This window comes from Antedon mediterranea, chromosome 10, assembly GCF_964355755.1.
Source record: "Antedon mediterranea chromosome 10, ecAntMedi1.1, whole genome shotgun sequence".
Classification (NCBI taxonomy): domain Eukaryota; kingdom Metazoa; phylum Echinodermata; class Crinoidea; order Comatulida; family Antedonidae; genus Antedon; species Antedon mediterranea.
The window spans coordinates 21,857,227-21,881,431 of NC_092679.1; the positions used below are offsets into that span (position 1 = coordinate 21,857,227).

The 24,205-nt window shown below is 30.7% G+C and overlaps 1 protein-coding gene across 5 annotated transcripts in view; it reads left to right on the forward strand.

Moving 5' to 3' along the window:
* Window positions 1–24,205, forward strand: part of LOC140059770 (synaptosomal-associated protein 25-like) — a 67,232-nt gene that overhangs the window by 24,511 nt on the left and 18,516 nt on the right. The window contains exons 1-3 of one of the 5 annotated variants that reach the window (XM_072105665.1): window positions 3,180–4,123; window positions 14,751–14,792; window positions 17,033–17,081. In XM_072105665.1, the coding sequence (XP_071961766.1) occupies window positions 3,980–4,123; window positions 14,751–14,792; window positions 17,033–17,081 (235 nt within the window). In that variant the 5' untranslated portion in view covers window positions 3,180–3,979. Of the gene's footprint in view, window positions 1–3,179; window positions 4,124–14,750; window positions 14,793–17,032; window positions 17,082–20,971; window positions 21,021–24,205 lie in introns of those variants that run through there. The other 4 variants (XM_072105664.1, XM_072105663.1, XM_072105666.1 and 1 more) reach the window with 4 other exon arrangements.

A 24,205-nucleotide genomic window follows, 5' to 3' on the forward strand; every position in this document is an offset into this window, starting at 1 on the left:
GTATCGTACAAGGAAATGAAAATCTCCTTTTGTGTTTTTGGTACAAGTGTTTGTCTGTTTACTAAGCAGTTGTGAGACCCTCTATTCTTTACAGTGAAGTATAATTTAACAATACAATTTGTCATTGCTTTGATTCATAATGTCTGAATAGTCTTCCAAATGTTTTTCTTTGTGCCTGATGAAGCCTTTAAGATTGTTATTGTGCTATTCAAACTTCAAATAATATGGTGATACAACTTTCGTAATGTAAATGTTTGGAGATATGTACATTTACTTGTGGAAGTTAAACATAAAGACATACCATAATATTATGTGCTGATTTGTGAAAAGACCGCAGAATTTTGAAGTTGTTATTTATAGAAAAGAGTATATAAAAGAAAAAAGAAACTCCAGTGATGCTAAGTGGTATAGTAGCTTGGTTTGATGCTAATTGTGTCCAATTTGGGTTTGAATCCTGTCTTAAGTCGACCAGTTGAGTTCTATGACAACTTAAGTATACCTTTTTACTTTTGGTAAAAATAAAAAATGTGGTAAAAAAAAAGAGGAAACCATTTAGAATTCAAAGCATTTCATTGTTTATTGTTTGCCATGGTAACAAACACAGGGAAGTAAATACTACAAACAAAATATAATACAAAAACAGTAACATAAGGAGTTTTTTGTGATATTGTGGGTTAAAACAAATCCTAAAAGCTGCCCTCGTCTACATTAGAGAATTTAGTAAACGGTTAAATTCAACCAAAAACCCATTGGATGTCGTGAGGTGGTTTCCCGAATGATAGTAAAATCAAAACGGTACTGGGTATGACCAACTAGCGTTATTGTCACCGACTAGTCATCCATTCATAGAAGTACTGATGTAGTAAGCCTACCTGTACGGTGACCATAGAATGTGACCCAAGACATGACTAACTACGACTTTTAGTTGATAGAAGATTGAAAAAGTTGTTAAGAAGAGTTGTTTAAGGGATTTTTTGTTTGCTTCAAATTACAATTTGTTATCAAAGTTTTTATGCGACATCATCAAAATGGCATATTCAACAAAACTTATTTTTTTCAGGGGGACAATATATCTATCATTATTAAGGAGACACTATATAAAAATGTTAATAAATATTAAAAAGTCATAAAACACAATGGCATGTTTGACAAAAAAGTTGGAAAAAAAAAATATTTATCAAGGAGACACTAAGACACGCCTACAGTAAGAATTAATATATCAAAAAGTGGCCATCATAAAAACAGGCATAATACTTGGAGTGTCATGGAACGCTGTTCTTGATCTGTCTTATAAATGCTATACTGCCCTCTGTAATAGTAATACTATCACGTCTGTATTGATCAGCATTCATTTTACTAGCCTTTTACTTATTCATATGAAATGCTGCATAATACCTTAATTATAGACTGGAATACATTATTTTATTGACCAGGTTATGCTGAGTTCTCTGCATACCTCACAGGGGTATTCAATAGGGAGTTTTATTCATACAACATAAAGTACATACTTGTGAGAATTTAAGTGGTTGGCTAAAAGCAACCTGTGTTTGTGTATTATATCTGTATTTGTCTTTTAATTGATTATGTTTTGTGATATCAATTTGAGAGAGTTAAAGCGTAGTCTAGCCGAGATGAAATATATAATTGAACAAACAGAACAACCGGTTCTTTATTTAAACTAACGAAAATAAATTTGGCATCTGTATATAAATGCATTTTAGCTAGTAAAATTTCATTAAAAAAATACTGTTGTCTATTTACAAATTAAATACCAGATGATCATTTTTATCATCATTGTCATTTTGTCATCATCAAAATCATGTTGTATCTTTTTATGAGTGTTTAATGTGTCAACATTATTTACTGCAGTTACTCGAGTAACTACATTTTGCAATAACATATGAATTTTTTCAATCATAGAAATAATTAATATCAACAACAACATTTTCTTAAGTATTATTTTCATTTCTACAGTGTGTATGATAACCCAAACAAAATGTAGCTACTGCAGTAACTGCAGAAAAAAAATTGACATGGTTCATTACTGATTAGAAATATCTTCATAATTCTCACACAAAATTGTCTTGATTAATTATTTAATAACAACTTTCATTTCTAAAATTGATCCAGTGGTAAATTTATGAATTCATTGATTATGAATATGAGATAGAAAATACATTGCTACGTCTATTGTAAAAATACTATGCTGTATATCATGTGTAATTTTTTTTTTCTTCTCCTGAGCAAAAAAAAAACCAAAAAAAACATTGAATTAACCCAACACGTCTTTCAAAATAATATTTTTGATTGGGTAATTAATAATAAATGGTTGTTTCATACCAGTTTTAAATCCTAAATTAAATCCTAAAATAAATAATCTTCTATTAGGCCCATTTACACTTTACCAAAAACAAAGAAGTTGTACCAAGCTCTCAATTAAAACAGTGCAATCTTCCAACCATTGTTTCTTTGTTTCCAGTAAAACTTGCTTACTCATAATATTTCAGAAGAATTTTAAATCTCCTTTTATTAACACTGTTCTTGTACAATTACATTCAAAAGAAACGAACGAAGGACAAAATGAAAACAAGACATTTTCTTATAAAGTCATACAACTATATAGATAGAGATAGATATCACTTCTTCACATAAAATTTTAAACTATAAATATTTAAATAAATTGAAATCATTAACATGTATTACATATTAGAAACATCATGTAAAATGGCACTTCAATTTTACTTTAATTTTCCAATTCTCCCTAATGGCATGTCACTCAATTTTTAATAATTCAACCTCACATCATCTTCTCATTTTCATAGATATTTCATAATAGCCCTCGATATATTTCTCCTTTTTGTCCTCTTACCAGCAGAGTCATTTGAATAAAATCAATCGAATTTCACATATTCGCAAGCAATACTTACTACACACACTTACACGCTAGCGTCTACTCAAACAATACCAAATATTGATTCGGCCTTTTCAACCACATCTCGTATTGCAATCATTATCCCTACATGCTTGAATATCTTATCTTATTATTTCATGCATAGTGTATAATAATAAAAATGATGTAATAATATTAATAATTATCTAATTTAATATCTTTGGTGGATGCAATTTGATGAAAGAAATTGTTTTATTGGTTTATGATATCGTGGAATTTTTGACAATAGTGCTAAAATCAGTCAAGAATAGAGAAGATTGATTAATTTGCTTGAAACACTCGAAGGAACAAGAATTCACCAGCTCAATACCGTATGCATTGGATGGTAAAAGTCTGCTCAGCTGTGTTAGTTGTGTATTGGTTTGTAACGTCACCGTTTGAAACTACATTAATGATTATAATGTTACTATTGATGATGCGTTAGTATTCGATAGCAAAGAAACCTAGCCTGCGTTCTAATCCAAACTCGTTAGCCAGGATCGTTGATAACAGACACAGAGTATGCTAGAGTCTATTGATCCGTTTCAGCATAAGATCTAATTCATCATCAGCTCGTAAAGCAAGGGAAGCATTTAAAACCAGCCTAGCTTGCTATTCTACTGGACTGATATGTCAGCTTGTCTTATTTTTACACAGGAGTTAATAACAGATGGATAGAGCATAGGAATTATACATCTTTATGGAGTATTTCATAGATTTATATGCTTTCTCTATGTGTTCAACTAGGCTGTTGACAGCCTTAAATTTTTCCTTTTCTTGTCTTTTCAAAAGCTAGCATATTTCAGCAATTTTACACTGTATTGCTGTGGACATTTTTTGTATTATGCAACCTACATGAAAAATGACATTTGATGGTACCTATATGGAAAGTGTACCAGACTGAGTAGTTATAGGCCAGTTTAGATCCTACAAGGAAATTACATTTCCATCGATATCAATAAAACTCATTTTGGAATTATACATTTAATGGTGTCTTTCCGTGAGACGACATTTTGTATTTGATAAAGTAAAACCAAAGAAACAGCAAATATGTTTGGAGGAGCACCTGAAGAGAGTGATGAAGGGAAAGGAGTTGCCAATGGCAAAAAGGAAGGAGGAGGAGGAGGAGGAGAAGGGGGTGAAGAGGGTGAACAAGTCCAAGAAGTAAACCCTATAGATGCAAAAACAATAGAGGTAATGTTTAACCAGGTGTATTTGTACTCTGGTTAACTTTAGGCATCCAGCATTGCTGTATGTATTTTAGGTACGGTTGACCATAGATGATACCACATACAGGTATAGAGGTATTGTTTAAATATGTTTGCTACCCTGGTTAATATACAGGTAGGTATCCAACATTGCTGTACATATTTTTAAAACTTATGTACGGGTGTATGAACAAATAATTATTATTGTTCATGCAGTATCTGTATTCATTTTTACCATATTTTAAAGATTAGTGAAATAAGCATAAATATTTTAATCCCCTCATCCTTACTCATTCCCCTATTAAAGTATCTGGTTTGGCCTTTTGAGTGTCTGGTTTTGAGTTTGAGTGTCTAGTTTTGACTTTTGAGTGTCTGATTTTGAGTGTCTGGTTTTAACTTTTGAGTGTTTGGTTTTGAGTTTGAGTGTCTGGTTTTAATATTTGAGTGTCTGGTTTTGACTTCTGAGTGTCTGGTTTTGACTTCTGAGTGTCTGGTTTTGACTTTTGTGTCTACCGAGTAGTCTTATACTACAAAGAGATCCTATCCCCATCTTATCCTTCCCGAGTCGGTAGGTGTTGTAGACTTCGATATTTATCCAGTGAATTAACTTAATACTTTACATAAACACATTAAATCATCGCACGTTTTATGGAGATGACATAAAAACATTAATAATGGCATTTACTAACATAAAGTTAAAATTAAGACGACAAATGTGAGGATATGCACATTTACTACAGCTCGTTAAAGAGTGTTGAGTAATTGATGAAGGTGGTTTGATACGTGCTAATTAAAACATGTTAGGATTAATCTTCTGAACTATTTCCTTGTTTATGATGTTTACACATTGAAGATGGGTTTGTCAATATAAAATAAATCATTGGTTTTGACCAGATTTGAAAAAAAAAAAAAATATTTCCGTAGAACAGTTATAGGTTGTCCCTTTAATAGAGGTGTTCCTGAATAGGGTTGGTCAGGGTTAAAACATATTGCCATGTTCGTTTAACAGGAAAGTGTCCCATTGGTAGAGGTTTCCCTTGAATAGGGGTGTCTCAAAGGCTATGAGTTCTATGTATGAGGTTACAGTATGATTAGTGCATTAGTATAATTGAGGCCTGCACAGTTCTAAAGATTATTTTGTATCGTACGTGGTGTACAACTCCACAAAGTTTCCAGATTCTGGACAAGAATAGTGAAACCACACTGACTTTGCATTACAAAAACTCAAGGTACACGATTAGTGTACAACGCTGAGATACGAAAGTAATGCATCAATTTTCATCTCCAAACAATCATTTTTTATGTTTGTTTTTTTGTTGTTGTTTTAATCTACCAAAGTGAATTGCCATTTTTATGGACAAATAAAATTTCTTGAATCTTGAATCTTGTTACGATGCTTATTATAATGTTACCTTGCTTTTGCGATATGAAAGCATACCTCCATAAACATATGCTATCTTATGTACACTGTCGTAACAGAATGTAATATGCCATGTTCTTTGATACTATTTGGCTCCATATACACTATACATTATTGTGATTGAGGCCAGATTGTCACATCACATTTATTTGTTTGACATATTGTTCTGTCGGCACATCTAATTTTAAAGTCATTATTGGGTCATCTTGTTTGTTTCATTTTTTCACAAGAAAATAAATCAAAAATTATTTTTTCCTGTATGTCCACGACTAAATTATGTAGTGCACACTATCTTGTATGATATTTATACTTTTGCTAAAAGAAATATTTTTTAGAAATTATTTTTATTTCTGTTTTATTTTAGACATGAGATCGCCAGTAGACAATAAAAGCGCTTTCATGTTTTGTCCGTATCACGTTTTTGTTTGACAAAAAAAATGTTGTCTATGTGGATAAGGTCATATTGTTTATTGCTATATATGTTTTATTTTTATCAGACATGAGAGAGACATACTGTAGGATTGTGTAGACAATAATGACATTTTTATATTGCTTTTCTGTATGCAAATTACCTAACACATAAAAGCGGAATAAATAAACAAATGAGAAATCTATTGTAATATAATAAAGAATGTTAAAAGTATAAATTCTTTATAGAGTAGAACCTGTATTAAGGAGGCACTTTTAGAACCCAACAATTTAATAGGGGTGTACCTTGAATAGAGGTTGACTGTAGTGTTTACAAATATATATTATTGCACATTCTTTTATTTTTTGAGGTTTTAAGGTATTTTGCATAGTTTGTTTGCAGAGTTTATATTGCAATTAAAATTGTGCATTTGACCTGAATTATTCACTAACAGCCTATAGGTATTTTTACTGTGTAAAAAATTCCAATTATGAAATTAAGACTTTCGTCATAAAATTAGAACAAAATTATACTGTGATGAAATTGCTAAAGGTATAATATTACAATTATCAATTAGGAGCCGAATATTTAAGTTTAAAATTGTAATTTATGCATAGAAATTTTAATGTATGCATATTTTAATAGTTTTATATCCATATACACCTTATGTTCTCTTATGTACTACTAGGCCACAAATGTACTGTACAGTATCTCCACATATGGCATTATATATCCAGTATCTAGGCAATTCCTGTAATACGTTGTACCATATTTATCACATGGTGCCTGTAGTATGATCGTCACATGTGACATTGTATAATGGAATTTGTCTGATACTGAACAAATTATAGATACAGAATCGCCTACAAATAAATAGAACTTTCTTTTCAAAAATCCTTTTTTTTATAAATGAAAAATGTACATTTGATAGATATTAAGAATATAAAAAAATCGATAATAATCCAAATCCAACTAAATATAAATGCTCAAAATGTATTTATTGAAATTGCCTCAAAAGTCTGTTTATATTATTGTATTCTGTTCTGTAGAAGGAATTTTATTTTTATGACTTCTCAACTCAACAAATTTTCTCCTTTTCATTTGATCTTCTCTCGTTTCCGTAATAAATGGTTCTCGTCTGTTGCAAACCATACTGTCACTGAATTTATTATTCATTCTATGATAACTTGCCTCAAGGAGTTATAACATGGAGGGATTATTTAACTAATTTTGTCATAGTTAAATACAATCTTTATCCCCATCCAAAATGTCACATACAAATGTTTTTAGAAGAAAAAAAACATAGGAATTATTAAATAATAAATAGATTTGTGCAATGTTTTTTTATAAAGAATTCTGAATTGAATAAAATTGTTAGTATACAAACATGATGAACCATTTTGCATGGTGGAGCGAGATAGCCGTAGACAATTCTGAGACTGAGAGGAGAGGGAGAATATACCAGAGTAACAATTTGCTCTGTCATTGTCATCTGTCATAAAAGCATATTGATAGATGTTGGTGTGTGTGTGTGTGTGTGTCTGTTGATCTATATGTGTATGTCTGTTGATCTATATGTGTATGTGTAGTTATATGTTTACATTTATATATATAAGTATATAATCTTCTTACATGGCTTCCCAACATACAAGTTTCAATTGGATTTTTGTTTCCAATTGATCGATACTTTCTTGGGTTTTTTTGCCTCTTTCATTTTGTATATAACTGAATCATCTTTTTTTTTATACATTATGATTTACTGTATTATATCTCTAAAAAAAAAATATTTATATATAAAATATCAGAAATTATAATGTTTTTTACTCAAATATAAATGAAAGAAATAAATGTTTATTTGAATGAATGAAAAAGATAGAAACGTCAAAAATACATTGTGTACTGTACTACAAACTGTATGTTGTTGTATTCTGCTATTTTATTATCCGTAGATTCACGTTAAAAAATATTCAGTCCTTGCATTTTTTATACTTCTTCAGTATTCAGTGTACAATCCAGAACATACCAAAGATAGACATACATAAAGAAAGGAGAACAAATAATATTACCCTGTCTTCCCTCCTGCAAAGTGAGGATTACAAAATTACATATCACCTTACAAGGTTTATATTTAAGAGTGACAGGTAATTTGGTTTTAAACAAAAAAAATCATAATAAAATTATTATAAAGAAATATAAAACCATAACAACATATTGCATACTGTTTAAAGATTAATGTTATCCTTAATGATTGAGTTATGCATGTTCATGCAATTATTATGATTATATGAAAAAATCATCTTTATTATTTTATCATTTCCTATCAAACTACTTTCAGTTGATTGTTATTAAAGCAACATTCATTCAGGATAAAAAATGTTCACAATTATGTAAACTCATATTATTGAAATTATTGCAAGTACCTTGTATTATTAATGTGTTATATTGATTGCTGTACAATCTTAGCCAATGAGAACATGGCCATAAAGTAAACAGTGGAAACTGCTGTTAGCTACTATACAACATCATAAAATTCATAATGTAAAATTATCATATGATAACATGGTAGTAAAAATGTTTATATTAAAAACAACTCTTGATAATGTGATGTGTGACATTTAGTTTATCCTAATACCATACTAGAAATATGATCAACAGAATAAATAAATATAAAAATATCAAACATATTATAGGCGCATTGTATCCTGTATGATGTCCATATCACTACCATATTTGGTCATATTACTACCATATTTGGGCACCTAGTTTGATAGTGTAGACAGGTTGCATTGTATCCTGACTGTTACCACTTTTTTTAAATGTCAAACTAGTTTGATAGTGTAGACAGGGCTTAAGACTTTTTTGTTTTGTTTTTTAACCATATTTAATGAGGGTGATCCATCCAGCTGTTGCTGATCATTAGGGACCCTCAGAGGTTCACAAGACAAACATATACACAAGATGCTCTACATAAACAAAGTCTTATTACAAGTCTTTGGGAGTGGGGTAATTTGGTCCTTAGAAAAAATCCTGACATGTGACGGGACTTGAACCCAGGACCCTTGGAGTTGTAGACAAGCATCATAACCACCAAGCCACAACTCCACTCCAAAATTGTCTTAATAGTTGCCGAAACCCGGGACTTGTTCCTTTATTGCATTATTTAAGAAAGCTTTAATTACATTGTAATTCACTATGACAGACATGCGAATCTATATATAAATTTACGTAAGGGCAAAATTCGGTAAATCGCACGTTATTTCTAGAATGTTTACTCGATGGTATATAAAGTTGGTTAGAATCTCGGTACTGATTTTAACCACCTGATGTAATCCTGTTTACTAATTAAATTGAGTTAGATAATTAGTTATTGACAATTAAAACGAATTTAGGTTCAACGATTTGCCCCAAATAGGGGTGTTTTTCGATCGTGGTATACACTGTCTAATGGATGTCCGTCTTGAAAAATACCCACAGACAATAATACGAGGATGCTTCGCATTTTCCTATCTCCTCCTACGATAATTGTTTTTAATGGCTGAAAACCGGTTGAACAGCTCGAGTACAGCATCATAATGTTGAAGACAGGCCGCTTTTCTTTAAAAAATACTATTTTGATAGATTTAATATACATTTATACAAATGTATTGATTTGCGATGAATGGAACATTCCAATCTCTGTTCCACAAGTGTCTATTCCCTCAGGCGTCGTAAAGGCAAGTACTGTATACTCATAACAGAAATTTGATCCATTTTTTTTTTCAATCTGTGCTGCAGAGGTTGGATATAATTTTTTTTTTAAACGGATAATGAGCTACCGTTTTCAGTCGCAGTATATTATGTAAAAAATCTTTATTATTGCATTTAAACCACCCACATCATCACCCTTCCCTCTCTGGCATGAGTAGCGTTGTAAAGCCAGTACAGGATAGGCCTACGGTGCATCACATCCCCTAAACGCAGAACAACTTTGGTGGGTAGGGTAAGAACGGGGGTAAGAACCAACTTAAGTATGAATTGGCTCTAAGAAACAATTGAAAACCATTAGGCCTACTAATTAAGTTGAGTTAGATAATTTAATATTTATTGACGATTAAATCGAATTTATGATTTTCCTCGAATAAAGGTGGTTTTCACCCGGGTTTTCACAAATTGTTTTACATTATATAAACATACACGTCGTAGTGATGTATCGTTACATGTACTGTACTATTTCAATCGACTAGGACGGTGATAGTTTCAACAAAGTATTACATAGCAATGTTTTACTGTGTTTAGTGGTATATTATTTGTAAAACATGAAAACAATTAATATTTCGTTACTAAATGGATAAAGAATATATTTAATATATTTAAAAATTGTTCCTCTATGCACCCATCCTCTTCCCCATCCCTCACCCCTAATGTTACATACAAAACACAAATTAAGTTTGTTTAAATTTGACTTAAACAATTGGTCTCATTTTGTGACAAGTTTCTCTTTCGGAAGTAATTCTCAGGGTGATAATTTTAGTTGAGTACATAAATCATTGTCTATTTATTCGTTCCTGTAAACGACATGTATTATTGTACGTACATTTGAAATAGCCAGTTTTTTAACGCTGAAATTATTATGTATTTATTTCTTTATTCTGATACAAAATCAATAGGATAAAAACACAAAAAGTACCGAGACGGCAAACTTATTTCCATTGTGGTCCTAAATATTCGAGAACCATCTGTGGGCACGACCTAGATGGTACGCGAGCGAAGCGAGCGTACCATCTAGTATATTAAAGTACTGTAGTATTAACTCATTGAATAAATTAAATAATTACCTCAAGTAGATACCTTATTGTTGTAGGGATTCAATCTTTATTAACAACATTCTAATTAGCATATAAATTATATTCTAGCCATCAAAATGAATTAAGTATAATTACCAATGCATAATATGTTTACCTCTGAACAAGATACAGTTAAACCCTCCTCAAATATTCAGGAGACACTTTACAGTTAAAGTGAAATAAAATGAAGAGAAATGTATTATGCTTTTAACACTAGCCCAAACCCTATTCAGAGGAAACTCCTATTCAGAGGACACCTCTATGAAGGAGGGCCAGGGCCGTAGCTACCAGTCACAACTTATTCATAGAGGTCTTTGACAACCCAGTGGCTTGAATAGAGATTGTTCACTTTCTTGCGAAAACCAGACCACTTTATTTCTAGTGGCTACATCACTAGGGACCCTCCTATTAAAAGGATTCTTTCTTGGGTAATGAAAGTATCTGCTTAGTTTTAGTCTACTGTCTTCATTTCAGAAAACTAACAAAATTACCATAATAATTTATCAGTGTATCCTATGAGTGGATGACTTAAGTTGGTCATATGCAGTACCGTTTTTATTTTACAATCATTCGGTAAAATACCTCCCAGGAAAAAAAAAAATTCAATTTAACCACGCTTATTATTACCTTAATAAAGACAGAGTTCGCATTTCTGAAAAATTATAGGGGTTTTCCTCTCGTCGTGTAGGTGGAGATATTAACCTAACTTAATATAAAACATACTGGTCAGTACCATACCGCTGACTTGTAAATAAGATTAGATGAAATCCAATTTTACACATTTACACAGGAAATATATTTTCTATTTATATCTTTCTGGAATTAATTCATGGCGTAAAAACAGATTTTATTGTTGGCTATATCACCAATTAAGACAGCGCAGAGAGAGAGAATTAAAAAAATTCAACGGCAGCTCTTCGTTGAAGTTAATTATTGATGGCCATTTTATGCGCATACATTTGAAAATTAAAAACATTCAACTTATTTGTTATGCAACACATAAAGAGCATGAAACTCGTCATGTGTTACGCCGTGACATAATAGAAACTTGTCGAAATCATGTAATGCATTTTTCTTTAAGCTTCGTTTGTTTTACATTCTTCATCATGTGACAGCAATTTAATTAAAATATCAAAGGTTATTTTGGTGATATCTTTTGTGGGTGTCAAATTGAGTCTAGAAGTTGACTCATATATGGGAATATTAAACTTTAACATTAGTAACACAGATCTCTTGTTAATACAGTATAAATGCATACGGCTTCATCAGACTGTAGTTTGAATAGACTAATATTATGTATAGGCTGCAGTGACTTTAAAAATACATTAATACTAGGGTTTGGCGTGTGATTGAGACGTAAAGTTGTAAATTCCAAGGCCAATGAGAATTTTAAAGGATGTAGTATCCAATGTTTGTAAATTACTATTGCACTGTCTCCACCTTTTAATGCATAGTTCCCTGTCGACCTACAGTATCCATCAGTGGCATAAAGGCTTTGAGCACAGCTCACTTACTAAACCTAAGACCCCCAGGCTTACTAGGGCCTCTGAGCTGGGCCCAGAAGAAAAAACAGGGACATTAAACTATGTTGAAAAGGGCGAACAAGGACATAGGCCTCAAGCGTTGGAAGGGCACCTACAAGGGCACCTAGGGTCCATAAACCAGTGGCCCAGACCTCTGTGTTAAGGCACTGCTATCCATCTTATCTTCTGACAGATGTCATTGATGGAAATCTATTCCTTCCAAATCTGCATGTCTGTAATTCCTTAGAGTCTGCATCCTTTTCCAGCAGATCAACATGTCATAGCTGATCTTATAATTGATATTCTGCCATGGGTTGGTCTCCAGCTCAGACTCTGCCCTTCCATCGCACCTTTTGCAATATTCAGTCAAATTTACTGTTACATATCGTTGCCCCTTGGTGACTTCAATTCAACAAAAACATTAGGTAATTGATTCTGAACACTTATGACACCAATTATAATATGACCTTGCCTTATGATACGAAACCATAACTCCATAGGTCTGAACAGGCCCTAAGTTATTTATATCAATTACCTATTTAAGTTACATCAAGTATAAGTAGGTAGGGTTATCTAAATTGTTTCTAAGATCAGATCAATATCATAAATGTAAGTGTCTGTCATTGTTTATGATAGATGATTTCAGTATGTTGGAATCAAGAGTAATGGAATTTGTTAAACCTCTGTCTACACTATCAAACTGTGCCCAAACATTGTAGTGATATGCCCAAATATGGTAGTGATATGACATCATCATGTCTATTATAGGCACATCACATTTTTTGTCAGATAAACTTTGATAGTGTACACAGAGCTTAAGCACTACCTTATTTGGGCACATCACATTTTATGGCACATAGAGTTTGATAGTGTAGACAGAGCTTTAGTTAAAGATGTATTGTCCCCCTGAAAAAATAATTCTTAAAAATCTTTTTGTTGAATATTCCATTTTAATGTAACATAATAGTTATTCACTTTGACCAAAAATTGGATTTACCTGAAAAAATGTAATTCAAAGCAAAAAATGGTCAAATTGGCTGCCAGCCAATGGATTTTTGGTTGAATTTAACCATTTATTTTGTCATTTTACAAGTGAAAACATTATTATTTTTTTCTATGGAACTGATTAATTTCATCAAAACTACAAAATAACATATTCAAAGTCTGATTTAATTAATCTTCATTTTTCATGTTTTTGGGGGACAATACATCTTTAACTTTTATTAATCATTTTAACCAATGTACCAAAACATAAGAATGTTTGTTTAATATCGCCATTTTGTCAAAATATTTATTTTTATAACAAAAAAGGTACATTTAAAAAAATTAAATATTGCTAATTAATGTCATTCTACAAGTAAAGCCTTCTTCTTTCAAAATATGACACATAAATATTTTTCATGCTACATTCTTATGCATTATCCATCTCAAATTGAAATTGTCCGCATAAAATATGCTGTCAAATAAATTGAATGACATCAGCTGTTAAGGTTTACCATGTTCCACCGAAAACTCTCTACTGTATATAAAAAATATTTATTTATGTAAAGCATAATTCTGACATTGTTATTTATTTCTGGAAAAAAAATTATGAGAGATCGTAACGTGTAAAGGAAGGCGTCAATGCTAGTTTTCATTTACAGCTTGAATGATTTTTCTTTTTTCTCACCTGCTATAACCTTAGGCGTACACTTAGAAAACTGTCAACAATTTCTATGATGACATTTTAGTAAATAAGCTTGCCGATTAGTGATAATAATCTGGCAGCTTTATTCTTAAATGTCAGTCTTGTTATTTATGCCACCTTTGAAGTGAAGGCTCAAGTGTTTGTTATGATATGTTAGTTGATTAGGTTTCGTCCACAAGATCAATTTAAGTAAAATCAACAACGATGCGGTTATCTGATTAAATAAAGATCGGATATGTCTTTGTGTAATTATGTTTAATGTTGATGATTAAATAATTCTATCATAGGTTTTGGACATTTTATTTGGTCATGTGGCTGGGACTTTTTTGTACAAATCAAATTGCCTGGGGAGGTTGAGTGGTGGAGATTTTTTTTTTCTAATGCCAAATAGTTTGCCCACCAGTGTCTGACCAAGAGGTTAAAGATGTATTATCCCCTAAAAACATGAAAAATGAATAGAAGATTAATAAAAAAAAAATAGAATAATTTTGACACGATCCCTTATGTACATATGTCAAATTGTCAATATTGTCAGCAAAAAAACATGGTAATATAACCGATACAAATTGAAATATATAATGCAAGATATAAAAATATATTTTATTCATCATTATTTAATATGAACTATAATTTAATATTTTGATGTGAAATCTGTTTATTGATAATAATAATAATTTCATATTGTGAATATTGAAATAATAAATTATTTGATGATTATACTAAAAAAAATATTTTTCTTGCCTTTTTACAGTCTCTGGAAAGCACACGACGTATGCTCACACTTGTGGAAGAGGTATGTTCTATCTGTCCTTTGATATTAGTTCTTGTCTTTTAGTCTTAACATTTTTTTTTAGTGCAGATTTACAGTAAAATCTCTATTATAAGATCACCACTGGTACTATATATTCACATACCTGTATGGCATTTTATGCCCAGTATCATCGGCAAGTTCTATAATACAGTATCACATGTGTGTCACATTAATGCCTTTATTATGTTAAGCTTATGATCTATGATACAGGCTTTACAAGTATAAGTAATATGTGACACTGTATCATAGAATTTGCTTTGATACTGTATAATATAGATACAGTACCGGGAATCTGCTAGAAGTTTTGCATCCCAAACAAATTCTACTATTTCTTTGTATTTTTGTTTATGATGTTTTTCAATGCAAATTAAATTAAAGATTCTTTTGTGGCTCTTTAAAAGAGTTTTTACTGTAAGCTATAAATAGATTTAGAAATAAAATGTTTGTGCTATAGATAAATCAATGGTTAATGTTTCATGTAGTCTTGTTAATGCCAATTGTTATTACAACATTAATTTCATTTTACTATTATACACTATAATTTATTATTATTAATAATAATTGGAACATTTCATTTTTTTTTATTTCATGATTATTTACAACAAAAAAACTATTAAATATTATTATTTCACTGTAAAAATTTTTGATTTTTTTTTATATTTTTAAAAAATATATGGATAACTATCTTTTTTACTTCAAATGTTTTGAATTAACTACCTGACCTAAAACCAAGGTAAGATAGTGTGAAAGATACGAGAAATTGATTAAAACACTTTTTAAAATCTAGAGAGAAAAATAAATAAATTATAAATGATATTAAAATTAACATAATAATAGTATTATTGTTCGATGTTTTATTAGTATAAATAACTTTGCAATAAACAAAAAGGTTCCAATTAATAAAAAAAATTAATTAGAAATTTAATCAAAATAATTCAAAATGTTGAAGCATGGATTAAGAATATCATAAAACCAACAGAAAAAAAAAAGGTAAATTGCTAATTTTGTTATTCCAATAAAATTGTTGCTCCTTTAAACTATCGGATGTAAAATTGTCTGTCGTGATTTAAGTCTTTCGTCACAGCATTTATGCACGCTGAAAAATCTTAATTCCTTCCTAACAAGATGTATCCAGTACATATCAAACCTCCAATAATTTATCATATTTAAACACATGAGCACTTTATGTAAAGATACAAAGTTTGTGCAATTTTTTAAAATGTATTTATAACATCTAAGCATACCCAAAGTTTGTATGTTACATTCTAGTTTGAGCCTAGCTTACCCGGATAAACCAACATACAGTAAGCCTATTATTCTCTAATGTTAAATTTAAAGAAAACAATCCTATTAATATTAATGGTTCAATCCACAAAATTCCAAAATTCTTGAATTTTAGATAATTACCCGGATAAACCAACATTTGCCTATTTTACTCTCTATATATATAAAGTTTAAATCCTTTAACAAACCCATCACAGTTATTGGTTCAATCTACAGAAATCCACAGAGGGAGAGCATCTCGTAAAATGAACATTCTTAAATTTTAACTCATTGAAAAAATAAACACTGTAATTTGCAGTCTGCAATTCAAAACGAAATGCTCGACAGACCACCACATTAACTTTGGGAGTTCGCACACTTTGTTGTTGTATGCCTGGTTGAACTTCATTCCAAGGTGTCAAGAAAGATTTACGTTAATTTTCACAAAGTCAAAATAGAATGAACGTATCGAAATTATGAATTTATAATGTCCACTTGTAATCAAAAACATTTGTGTCTTCGGTTTAAATAATGTTAGTTATAAAATGGAAGTATATATTTCAACATTAAAATAAAATTTGAAATAAAACTGTGCTCTTTGATGCGTGAAGAAAACATTTGACGATTGTGACTGACAGAAACTTATAAACTTATAATAAAATAAAATTCTAATATGGTCTATATTAAATATTTATTAATACAATAATTTATAACTATAATATTATTACAATTTTATTTCTAAATATATTTTATTAATTCATATTTAATGGACTGCAAAAAAGGATGTCTTAACTTAATGACATAATTAAGTATTAAAAATAAAATGCTAAATTTTCGCTTAAAAATATTTAATTTAAATGATTTTTATATTTTATATGTTTGTTTTTATAAAATGTTATTATATAATGCTGTGTGGCTATACAATGTTATAATGATGTGTGATGTTGTACAATGCTTAGAGCCAAGATGTTGGTATCAAGACACTTGTTATGCTGGATGAACAGGGAGGTAAGAAAGGGAGTCAGCTCAATAAATGAAAGCTGCCAATTGTCAATCAATGACTAAATCACTGCTTTGCCAACACTCATTGGTTGAAAGTTTTATCATGTGTACATCCACCCTCTGGTATGAAAATTGTACTGTCCATCTTTTGTGCACAGCATTTTAATACTGTATTCAGATGGAAACCGTCGTTTCTTGTGAATGAATATGTAATATATTCATATTTTTGCCTATTAACTTTTCTTCATTTTCATGTTACTGTCTTCTCTGTGTTTGTGTATATTTTATACGGACTGTTTATGTTGTTTTGTAAATGTTTTTTTTTATATCTTTTACTACTATCTATCATCCAACCTCATTCCTCTATTTTCTTACTCAAAAAACACATTTTTTACACATTTTCATCATACACTATTTTATTTTCTATTAAAAATCTAATCTTTTTTCCATTTCTAATGATCAATAAATTTTGTTTTTTTAATAATAAAATTCCAAGATTTTTTTCCTTGCTTTAAAAAATATACACCAAACCAGTGTTTTCCATACCATACAGGTTCATTCATATTCATTAAAAGAAGGACTTTCACAGTCCTGTTTTTATTTAATTCATTTAGGATGATAAAGAAAAAGTATGTATATTTTTTAATAATATCCAATGGGGATTGGTCGATGGGAATGCTTCTTTACGAGCATGAAAACTGAAACGCAAACGAAAACGCATTTTTTAGCATGATGCATTGTCTTGCATTCCCTCGCAAACCTTGACCTCTGACCTCCCATTCTGTCCATCCAACAGTATGTGCTTAATTAGATTGAGCAGAGTGAGGGTGGGGGAGTGGAGAAGGGTATCTGGATAGGAGGAAAAATTGTAACATATCTCTTATATTTTTGTTAAGAAAAGTTGTGGGTTTATGAATGTAATTTATTTAGTAGCCTCATTGGCTCTGTATTTAGTTTAGGAGTACAACATTGTCAGTGAGTTAAGAAATAGATAACAATGACATTGTGACACAGACACAGACACAGTATATATACCCACAAATGTATTAAGACTATATAACCCTCTATGTTGAGGAATCAATTGATGTAGACACACCCATCCCTTCCTTTGTGGTAGATCAAATCCGACTAGTGAACAGTGTTCCTGGCAGCCCTCTCAAAAAATAAGCCAGTGCTTACAAATTGTCTCTAATTTCAACTATGACCCTTTGGGTAGTGCTTGGAGTGCGCGCTCCCACTTTTAAGACAGCAAACATTTAATTATGAACTAATTTTGGTATATATTTTAAATGTAGGAATATTATTTAATACTGTAATATGTTACAGTCCTGCAGTGCTTAGTGATCTATGTTGGGATCTACACTTACCTATTGTTCTGAAATTAAAAAGTCTAAATTAAAACCGCTTTACACTATACACATTATGATATACCACAATCTTAATATTCCATGCCCAATTTAGCAAAATGCTTGAATGCTTGCATTTCTAGTGTAGTATTTTTGCATACCAAACAATCAATAAATTTTATTGGCTTGGTGTCAAGCAATTTCCTATAGCAATCTACCGAAGCATTATGGTTTTACAAGATGTGAAATCATTGTCAAAATTAACAATATTTCATTTCTTTTGTTAATTTTTAAGTTATTATAAAAATAGTATGAATTTTAATTGTTGTTTTATTTATAATATTTTATTAGGGATGTTGTTTATACAATAAACAATAAAAATTGACTGTTTGAATTTTAATTATTAAATATTTTATTTATATATTTATTTTATTGAGAAAGTTATTGATTGTATTTTACTTAAGGTATAATTTAGCAAGAATATAGTTAAGCACTGTAATGTATTTAACTGATAATATTTTATATAAATTATTATTATGTTTTGTAGAATGTGTTGTATTTGTTGATGTAGTCAGTTTTGAGTGGCATGTGCGTTTTATTCACAAGATTGTCAATAATATGTGATGTTTTTAAATTTACATATTTTAATATAAAATATTAATATTCGCTAGAATATCAATTATAATAGTTTAAAATAATAAAATAAGAATAAAAATTACCATACTTTAATAATCAATGTTTGTCATTTTTCCGATGATAGACTTGAAATTGTAATCTTTTTTTAATATTAAAAATTGTTCTATTTTTAAATTGATAGTGTTTAGTACTATTTTAACAATAATATGTTTTGTAAACAAGCCTAAAATATATTATTTGTACTCCTTTTTTACAAATATAATAATAATAATAACTACGGTATATATAATTTTTTTTTATAAATCCATCAATTTATTATGATTAATTTTGTATTACCATAAACAAAACTCTTCCATATCGCTTGTGACATAACAACAAAAAATATAATCCTTTTCTAAGATACACTGTTAATAACATCTATCGCGCTATTTGTCGATATGCCACTATACATTTACGGTTGAGTGAACAAGGAGTTCACATTTACATTGTACTGTAATCCATTTCAGTACATAATTATTCATATATGATTAAATTATATATGCATACCTAAAATTACATTTTTTTTATTTGGGTATCAATCCTGATATATAAATTAGAAGAAAAAAATAACTGCTGCTGTTTGAGTTGACCTTATTACAAACAAACACAAAACAACATATGCAAAAGATAAATTCAAAGGAAACTAATCAATTCCATATTCTGCTTTTTTTTTATTTTCTCGTATTATTTAAATAATTAATATGAATGGAATTATTATTAATTTATTTATACAGTACTTCCCTCCATACATGAGCATTATATTATATTTATATTAGGAAAACCTATTAAGAAATTTGTATCATATTACAAAAAGACCCACTATCAAATAGCTAAATTAATTAATAGTGTAAAAATAGTTTTTAGACATCACGATTGTTATTTGTTTTACGTGTTTTGTACAATTAGTTTTGTGTTTGATGTTTTTTTTTCGGCTATCAGTTTAAAATTAAATACGTCTTATTTTTAAGTAAATTTAGAAAATACATTATTTGGTTGTTTTAACACTTTGGATAAAAATTTTAATATGACAAAGAGAAAATAAAATATTAAAGTTTCATTATTAATATAATATTACCATTAACTTGAATTAGTATGTTTATAACGCTCGTTTTCTGGTTGTGTGCTTCAGAGAAAAATAATAGAGTTTATACTTAATTATACAAATGTTATTATTATTAAGGTATAACCACATATTTTGAAGTGAAAAATGAAGAAGCTAGGCTGAAATGTGTGTGTAGAGAGAGATAGAGAGTATAGTTGCTAAAATACAGTACCCTTTTAAATTCTTCATTGTGTTAGGAAGGGGAACTCACTCACCTCCTAACCCTTATTATTAGTACCATTAATTTGATTAAAGGCTAGATAAGATTTGTAATTAAGACTAAATACTAGGATTATTAAGGATTTATTATTGGATTAAAATGCGATTTGCATAAAACTTACACCTGTGTTGATGTATGCAGATTTTCTTCCCTTTCATAATTATGCATTTTTTCATCTTCATTCCCGAAAATTAATTTTATTCATCCACGCATTTCCTTCATGTATTATAAGCATATCCTAGTTTCATTTGATTGTTTATTCTTCGTTTTATCCTTGCATGTATTATTTCATGTTTTTGTTTAAAATCACTCCTTTGAAATGTTGGTTTTCAGTTTAAAATTATTAAAACATTTATGAATTACAATCCCCTTTGTTTGCTTATAAAAAACGTTGTTAATAGTCTGAATTAGACATTTTCTACTATGGGGGTGTGATTACGTTTGTTCTTTCAACCAATGAGTGTTTTATTTGCCATTATGAATGCATGTTCATTACCACGTTTGACATTTTCTTTTCTCTTCGTTTCGTTTCACTTTTCATTGCATTTCATAGGCGAAGGATTCGGGTCTGAACACCCTTGTAATGTTGGATGAACAAGGAGGTGGTGAACCTATACAACCCTTTTATCAATGTCTTGGGGTCGTTCAGAATCATCAATGTTTTTAAAGACTGCAAAGGCTCTCTTTGCATCCCTATCTTAATGAAAAAAAGAAGAATATTATCCAGTGTTTTTATCAAACGAACAACTTATTTCCTTTGAATTCTTTGAAAATATTGATAATTTTTGGCGACGCCTTTTATAACAAACTAATTTACTGTAGTTCGTATTAAGTAGATAGTTTGTGCACCTTTTATTGAATTTGATGGAAATGTTGTTTAAAAAACCAACAACAAATAAAATATTGATTTGTGAATTTAAATAAAAAATTAAATGATGCTTGAGATTATAATAATTATCCAAAATTAATTTTCAAAACTTTAAGGGACCATTTCAAAATGATTCTACTGCAGTTACTGCAGTAGCTACATTTTCAATATGGTATAACCTTTTTATGCAATTAATTAGCAATTACTTGTTGGGTTGTCATATAATGACTGATACTGATTATAACCAGCTATAAATTCATATATGATATTGCGGTAAAAAATGTAGTTACTACTGCAGTAGAATGGCTTTGACGTGATCTCTAACCACATTTCCATGAAATAAATGACAACGCTAATTTGACGGTTCGTTACCGTGTGAACGTACAGTAACCAGCAATATTTATTCGTTATTTTTTCATTAGATACTTTCAGATAATTTATCGCTGTATCTCTTCATTTTTTTTTTTCAATATCATGTGTCCTATAAATTAAAAAAAAAATGCTTTTATGTTTCTTTATTCTTTTTGCAGTAAAATCCTTTTTGAAAAAATTCTACTTTAGCTTTGTAAAAACAATTTTTTTTAAACTCTTAGATGTATTACAGGCTTTGAATGTCATACTATTGAAAATAAGCTAACTATTCATAACGCAAAAAAAGACATGTTTTCAATTAAAGCAAGTGATTTACTAAAATTGAGATTTTGAACTTTTTTTTATTCAATTTTCTTATAACAGATCTTCAAATATTTTTTGTATCATCCATTTAGTTTGCACAAAATCTTTAAATCGATGAGGCTTGTTCGTTGACATTTATCATTTTTTTTAAATTACTTCTGAATTATACAAAACTATAATTCCATGTGAACACTGAATGTGAAACCAGTCTGAACATCAAAACTTGGCAGAAATTTAAATGCTAATTTGGAAAAAAAGTAGCTGGCTAACAGCAGTATAGGCAAACAGACATAGGATTATTGAATCACCTCGTTTTAAAGGATTCTTTTTGAATCATCCATTCTTTGAAAAATGAAATTAGTTTTTATGATCATATTAGGAACTTGAGTTTACCTCATTATCAAGAGGATACGCTTGATTGACTCTGAATTCAAAGAGAATCGCACGAATCGAAGGCAATCATTTGGAGACTGGTTTTAACGCAAAATTGATTTTCAATCAAAAGGTTCATTAAAATGAAATTACATGCGTGCAAGCTGATAGCATATGTACTAGTGTTATGGTTGTAACTTAGATAGTGTTATGATATGGTGTAGGGTTTACTCAAAATATTAGGATTATTGATGCAGGATGGGCAGAGTATAGTAGTGAAGCTTCTAGTATGTGAATTAGGATTGGGGTGGGGCACTGACCATTAAAGTGTAGTGTGAAGTATCAGAGAGTGGGAGTGAATTATCCGGTGTAGGAGTGAAATATCCGTCAGTGGGAGTGAAGTATCTATTAATGGTAGTGAACTATCTGAGAGTGAAGTATCTGAGTGTGGGAGTGAAAGTATCCATGAGTGGGAGTGAAAGTATCTGTGAGTGGGAGTGAAGTATCCGTGAGTGGGAGTGAAGTATCCATGAGTGGGAGTGAAGTATCCATGAGTGGGAGTGAAGTATCCATGAGTGGGAGTGAAGTATACGTGAGTGGGAGAGTGAAGTATCCGTGAGTGGGAGTGAATTATCCATTAGTTGGAGTGAAATATTTGTGAGTAGGAGTGGAGTATCCATGAGTGGGAGTGGAGTATCCGTGAGTGGGAGTGAAGTATCCGTGAGTGGGAGTGAAGTATCTGTGAGTGGGAGTGAAGTATCCGTGAGTAGGAGTAAAGTATCCATAAGTGGGAGTGAAGTATATGAGACTGGGAGTGAATTATCTGGGAGTTGGAGTTAAGTATCCAAGAGTGGGAGGGATTTATCGGAGTAGGAGTGAAGGGTTTTGGAAGTGAGTGATTTATTGTGGAGTAGGAGTGAATTATCTGAGAGTGTGAGTGAAGTATCTGAGTGGGAGTGAAATATCTGTGAGTGGGAATAAATTATCTGTGAGTGGGAATAAAGTATCTGTGAGTGGGAGTGAATTATCTGAGAGTGCGAGTGATTTAATGGGAGGAGTGGGAGTAAATTATATGGATGTAAAGTACCCAGAAGTTAGAGTAATTTATTTCGGAGTTAATTATTCATGGTGGGGGTGAGTTATCAGTCAGTGGGAGTGAGTTATCAGTCAGTGGAGTAAAGTATCTGTTAGTGTTAAAATATCCAAGAGTGAGGACCAGAAAGAGTAGGGAGAATGAAGTATCCAGGAGTGTGGCATTGACCAGCAAATAGTGGTAGGAGAAGGATGAGGGAGTGCAAAGTTGACTAAAAAAAAAGTAGTGGGAGTAAAGAATCTAGGGGTGGAAAGTGAAGTGTTTAGGAGTGGAGAGTGAAGTATCTGAGAGTGGAGAGTGAAGTATCTGAGAGTGGAGAGTGAAGTATCTAGAAGTGGAAAGTGAAGTATCTAGGAGTGGAGAGTGAAGTATCTACGAGTGGAGAGTGAAGTATCTACGAGTGGAGAGTGAAGTATCTAGGAGTGGAGAGTGAAGTATCTAGGAGTGGAGAGTGAAGTATCTAGAAGTGGAAAGTGAAGTATCTAGGAGTGGAGAGTGAAGTATCTAGGAGTTAAGAGTGAAGTATCCAGGACTGGAGAGTGAAGTATCTAGGAGTGGAAAGTGAAGTATCTACGAGTGGAGAGTAAAAGTATTTAGGAGTGGAGAGTGAAGTACAGTATCTAGAAGTGGAGAGTGAAGTATCTGGGAGTGGAGAGTGAAGTATCTAGGAGTGGAGAGTGAAGTATCTACGAGTAGAGAGTGAAGTATCTAGGAGTGGAAAGTGAAGTATCTGAGAGTGGAAAGTGAAGTATCTAGGAGTGGAGAGTGAAGTATCTAGA